This window comes from Cryptotermes secundus, unplaced genomic scaffold, assembly GCF_002891405.2.
Source record: "Cryptotermes secundus unplaced genomic scaffold, Csec_1.0 scaffold223, whole genome shotgun sequence".
Lineage (NCBI taxonomy): Eukaryota > Metazoa > Arthropoda > Insecta > Blattodea > Kalotermitidae > Cryptotermes > Cryptotermes secundus.
Window position 1 is genome coordinate 1,014,448 of NW_019742556.1, and position 6,004 is coordinate 1,020,451.

A 6,004-nucleotide genomic window follows, 5' to 3' on the forward strand; every position below is an offset into this window, starting at 1 on the left:
TAAAATGGATCTTAAGAGAGACAGAATGGAATGGTATGGATTGCACTGGTCTGGCTTAGGGAAGGGACCAGTGGACGGCTCTTGCAAACATGGTAATGAACCTTTGGGTTCCATAAAATGCTGGAAAATTCTTGGGTAGCTGCAGATTTGGCTTCTCCTCAAGAAGGGCTCAGCTCCATAAGTAAGTACTGACAAATATATTACTGAAATGTTATCTTATGTTTATCATAGCAATTATATTCTTGACTTACGTCCATGTACAGGGTACAACTGATATGGGTGCCGGGGCATGAGGGTATTGCTGGAAATGAAGCAGCAGACCAATTAGCTAAAATTGGAGCTGAACATCCGTTCATAGGACCTGAACCAGCCTGTGGCATCTCTCTTGAAGTTGCCAAACAGGCAATCAGGGACTGGACTAACAGAAAACATAAGAAATACTGGGAATCCTTAACTGGACTCAGGCAAGCTAAGGGACTCATACGAGGACCTTCTGATAAAAGAGCGAAGGAACTGTTGAAGCTCAACAGGAACCAGCTACGATGGGTGGCAGGACTACTTAGAGGACACTGTCACCTCAAAGGACACCTGTTCAAACTGGGACTAAGTGATAGTTCCACTTGTGAGAGGTGTCAGATAGAAAATGAAACAGTCACACACGTCCTGCGTGAATGTGAGGCTTTAGCTTCTTTAAGACGTCACTTGGGTCAGTACTTTATGGAACCAAGTGACTATTTCGACGGCCCCACGTCCAAAATCCTGCACTTCATCCGAAGCATTGGGTTGCTGAGGGAATAATTAAAAAAAAGGGAAGCACAATGGGCGACTGAGGTCTAAGTGCAAGGGCCGAGCAGGCCTACCCTTTCATACATACATATGTCCATGTAACATGCAGCAGCATACTTGGTTGAGGCACTATGCTACAAGCCAGAATGTCATTGGATCAATTCCCGATGAGGTCATGGGATTTTACAATTGACCTAATCCTACCAGCCACACTATGGACTCACCCTCTATCAGAAATGAGTACCAGAAATCTTCCCATGGGTAAATGGCAGCCGGCACATAAGGCTGACAACCTCACCATCAACTGTGAGCCAATTGTCCATAAATTGTAGGAGCCTCGACATCTCTCAACACTACAGGCCTCCAGAGCCCGTTACAGAGACAGCTTCACCATATGTACACATACAAATGCAAGCCTTTTTACACAATAAGTACATAAATTATCAAGTCAACAAACACATCTCAATCACTAAAATTTCAAGTAACTTTTCTGTCATTGGTCAATCAAAATTACACTGCACTACTACCATCTATATAGAAATAAGTACACCAGGCAACGCATGTTCTGTTTGCAGAGGTCTCCTGTTAAGTAGATCATGTGGTTCCAAGTTTCCACAAACAAAGATCATGGCCTTACAGGAATGCAACAGTGATCTATGGAACTCCATTGAAACATAGGCACAACTACAACACATACAGCAGAAATTTGAAGTATGATTACCCATACATGAAATTAAAGCTTATATTTATTTTCTCCTTAGCTTTACAGTCCTCTTAAGAGTGTTCAATTCCTTTATGACAGATGCTTACTTTTCCCTACTGCAAACCTCACATGGGGCTTTATACAGTTGTATCTGTTCTTGGTTAGTTTTGAAATACCTTCCTCAAAATTGTCCCCTCCCATGTGCTGTACTTAACACAACTTTATTTATCTTTCTCAGTCATGGGTCATATTTCTCATCCACACACCAAAATTTGGTTTCAACATTATTTTGTACATTTTAAATTTTTAAATTCTGCTCACATTGAAAGCTTACAGCATTCATAGTAAACATGACAATCAAGAAACTGGCTGGGAGCTACCACTGTCCCATGCATTTTACAACCTCAAGCAAAATGTACCTGTCAACAGCGGCAGGTGTTATGTATTCCAGACAGCATTAAACAATTATAGTACTAATAGGATTGACTGAAATGAAACTTTAACTGAAATAAACTCCTAATTTTTATACTGAATTTCATGTGAAGGAAGTATTCTGTGATATGGGAACAAAAAAGGAACCAAACAATATTTATGCTAGTCATTTGGGAATCTTTGCCACTTGGTTCATCCTACTAACTTAATGATATTAGAAGGGAAACAATTTTAGCAAATAAGACACAAGCAATAATACATATATGCTAATGCTCTTAATGTAAATGGCAACACCTATTTAATGTTCCTCAGTTTAAGGCTTCCCTCATTTACTGCTGAAGGTAAATAATGACAAAGCAATAACCTAAATGTTGAATTTCCTCCATTCAAGACATTCCTCAGTTTAGCGTATTCACTGGTCCCCAAACAAACCTTAACTGTGTCTCACTGCTTTAAATAATTTAAATTCCTAATTAAAATGCTATCCAGGATGTGACGCAGGAATGTAAATGCTCAGTCCTTCAGAAGTTAACACTGTATCGACAAATTTATCTTCGAAGTTAGGTTTTACTTGTTCAGCATTTCTGAATTTCAAAGTTACAAATCAATAATATTCTAATATCTTTAAATGTACACTATTACTTTGAGTACAAACATGTTATATAATTAAAAAATGTATTACCAAACTTCATCTACTATAATAATATAAATTTACTTCTACAACTCATCATTACATGAAGTCACAAACTACAATTCCAAGATTCTGCTGTTCACAAATCAAAACCAAATCAATCTGCATATACAGTACACTTAAACAATGCAAATATCACAAATTTAAATTACTTTTAACATAATGCTATACATTTACCAGGACAGCACTGTCAAACCTTCAAACTGTATCTCGCGTATGTATATATTGCAAGTACTTATTTCTTAAGCATTGAGGAACTTGTTCTACACCCCTGTTATAGTCTCTGTAAAGTGAGGTTTTAATTTTTTAGTGGCATGAACAAAATAAATATCAGAGGGTAAATGAAATTATAAATTAGTGTATTAAGTTACCACACAAAAAGTAACTTCAACAAAATTATTCAAGGTTTTCTTGCCCATGTTAGCTAGTCTGCCATTCAAACCAAAGATGAATAATTAAAATGATTCCACATTAAATTAGAATTAAGAGAAACTGTTAGGCACTAACACTTCTAACACAGGTCCCACTGTAACACAAACTACTGCTCTACATGTGAATGTTTCCATTCACTGTTTATAATGGACCATTATTCACGGTCCTGAAAATGTCAGATTAACAATACTTCGTACATGTAGCATGGAAGATTCAGATGTACTAATCTAATGAAATGACATAGAATTCTGTCATAATTTTTTAAATATTCAGGCATAATAACAATTAACATTCAAATTAGTAGGGCAAATTCAATTCATGCTTTTTTATGCCGCATTTTTATGTGCTTCTAATGTAAATGTGGGTGCCAAAGCAGATGAGTCAATAAATGTAAACTACTTATATTTTTTCTCTCCAATAATACAGTTTCCTTAAAAAAAGGTTCTCTTCACTGTCCTTGGTAAATTACAGTAAGTGAGCAGGGTGTTGGAATCCTCCGGCTTCTGCAGTCTCATCACTGAAAATAACACATATAGCAAAACCCTCTTACAAAGTTTTCTGTAAGTCACTACTCCAATTCTTATGAACAGCAGTTGTTAGGGCAGGAGAAATATGTTTAATTTATGTAAATCTATTTATCAAATAAGGCAAATTTGTCCCTGTGCTTAACTAATTAAGCACTATGCCATGAAGACATATGGGGAAGTGGATGAACAGATCCACATATTCTTGATGTTGGCACTAGTTGGAGGCCAGTGGTCAGCTTCATACCCCAGCCACTTCACCCCTAGGAAACGAGACCCTGATATCTACTAGACAGGATGGAAGGTGGGCCCCAGACCTGGTCTGAACAACATGGACACGACAAAATTCTTACCCCTACCAGGACTAACTCTGACCTCTCAGCCATCCAGCCCACAGCCAGTTGCTACACTGACTGCGCTACCAAACAAAATATAACTGATGAATATCATGTATCTACATTGCTATACTGCATCAAGATCTTAGCAGAAATATGAATGTAACAATTTTTATTGTTTTATATATTTACCTTTGTAACTGTTACAACTCAATATAATGAAATTCCCATTTCTATGAGGGACAATCAATCTGAACATTAAACTACGTAAAACCCTGAGAAAACTCGAATTGAAGTTCAATTGCATGATGTATATTATTAAACAAATTCTAGGTCACATTACCTTATTTTAATGTATGCCATACCCAAAAATTTAAATTTTTGAGAAATATATGAACTAGTCTGTATACAAAATGTTTATACAAACATTTCAAAAATTGTATTAAGTATTTCAAAACAAATTTACTCTCAGAAAAACGTACAAGAGAAGATCTTTCTAAGAGGGTTTCGCTACTTTTGACACTGCAAAGTAACAGGCTGCTATAGGATCAACATCAGTTCATTCTCTAACAGCCAGCAAGTGTTTGCGAACCATTTCTTCTTTATTAATAAGATGCGTTGTTTTGTTCACAAGTTGCATTAGTGAACTGAGGTGATTGGACCAGTCATTCAGAGCATCATTTGGATCTTTGCTTTGTGTAAAGCTCACTACACCAGCTGGTCGGTCTGTCTTGGCTAGAACAGTCTTGTTCACTACAAGATTTGATAAGAAATCCTCTGTTTCCTGAAACATTAAACATAGCACAGAAGGTCAATGTGAATGCACAACAAACAGAATCAGGAATCATTGTACCTTATTTCAGCAAAGAGATGTTATTTTGTAATGAACTGATCTACCTTCCTGGTTAGCAAACCATTACAAGCTGTGTGTAATGTTTCACATAAATGCTGAAAAAATGAAGTATATGTTAACACCACTTCACCAGAATACAGTATAAAATAAGAATATAAGATAGCTAATAAATCTTTTGAAAGTTCGGCAAAGTTCAAATACTTCATAATGACAGTGAACAAATACAAATTTCCTTAATGAAGAAATAAAGAGCATATTAATTTCAGGGAATGCTTGCTACAGTGCCAGTCTAAAAATATAAAAATAAGGATCTACAAACTATAATTTTACATTCAGCAATGATGCTACCACAAACAGCAATTTCACATATTTCTTCATGCCGGATCAATCCATCATGCTGGTGAAGAGACAATAAGGAGACCACTACACAAAATGAGGAATAGCGTTATACCATAACAGTCTTTTTCTACTTTATCCAAAATTAAACTATTCCGTATTCCGTATTGAGGGGGTGGGTTTCCCCATGCGCTTAGACCAGTTACTGGTCCATTGTGCGTCCCCTTTTAATTTCTACTGTCTCCATACCCTACCGGTACTGGTGCTTACTATCAGTCCCTTTCTGCCAGGGAGGTTCCAACCTCTTACTGGCAGTGGTATCTAATAGTTAGTTCCTTTCTGTCAGCGAGGTCGTCCCTCCTTTGGCAGGGGTTCCTAGTCCCTTTCTGCCAGCAAGGTTTCTACCCTCTACTTGGCAGTGGTATCTAATACTTTAGTCCCTTTCTGTCAGAGAGGTCCCCCCTCCTCTGGCAGTGGTACCTGATACTTCCCCCATCTACTGGAGGAACTGCAAACTAGTTGGGCGGGAAACTTGGCCTAATTTTGCTCAGAGGTCTCCTAGAGACATGAGGTTCTTTTATGTGCCGTAAATCTTAGACACGGGACCCACGGCTTAACCCGTTGCCGTGGTTCGTCGTGTATGTTTCATCAGGGATTTAAATCGTCTGGGGGGGTTCGACGTGTATGTTTCGTCCAGCTGCACACGTATGTTATAACGCCCATAATAATTGATGGTTTTGCTGTAGATTGTTAGATTTTTCACTGGCCTGTTGTCAGGAGGACTGTATTTAATGACACACGCGTTTAAGAGCGCTAAGTCGTCGTTACATATGCCTGTCTTGCAGCAACGTTCCTGTGGCTATTGCGAGCTGTTTCTGTTATGAATGATGTGTTTTGTTTGCTCTGAAGCTA

General features: G+C 37.8%; 1 protein-coding gene across 2 annotated transcripts in view; it reads right to left on the reverse strand.

Moving 5' to 3' along the window:
• Positions 1–3,741: 3,741 nt before the first annotated feature.
• LOC111873328 (26S proteasome non-ATPase regulatory subunit 12) overlaps positions 3,742–6,004 on the reverse strand; it is a 13,315-nt gene continuing 11,052 nt past the window's right edge. For both annotated transcript variants that reach the window (XM_023867960.2, XM_023867959.2), the window contains exon 9: positions 3,742–4,687. In XM_023867960.2, coding sequence (XP_023723728.1) covers positions 4,463–4,687 — 225 coding nt within the window. In that variant the 3' untranslated portion in view covers positions 3,742–4,462. The remainder of the gene's footprint in view (positions 4,688–6,004) is intronic.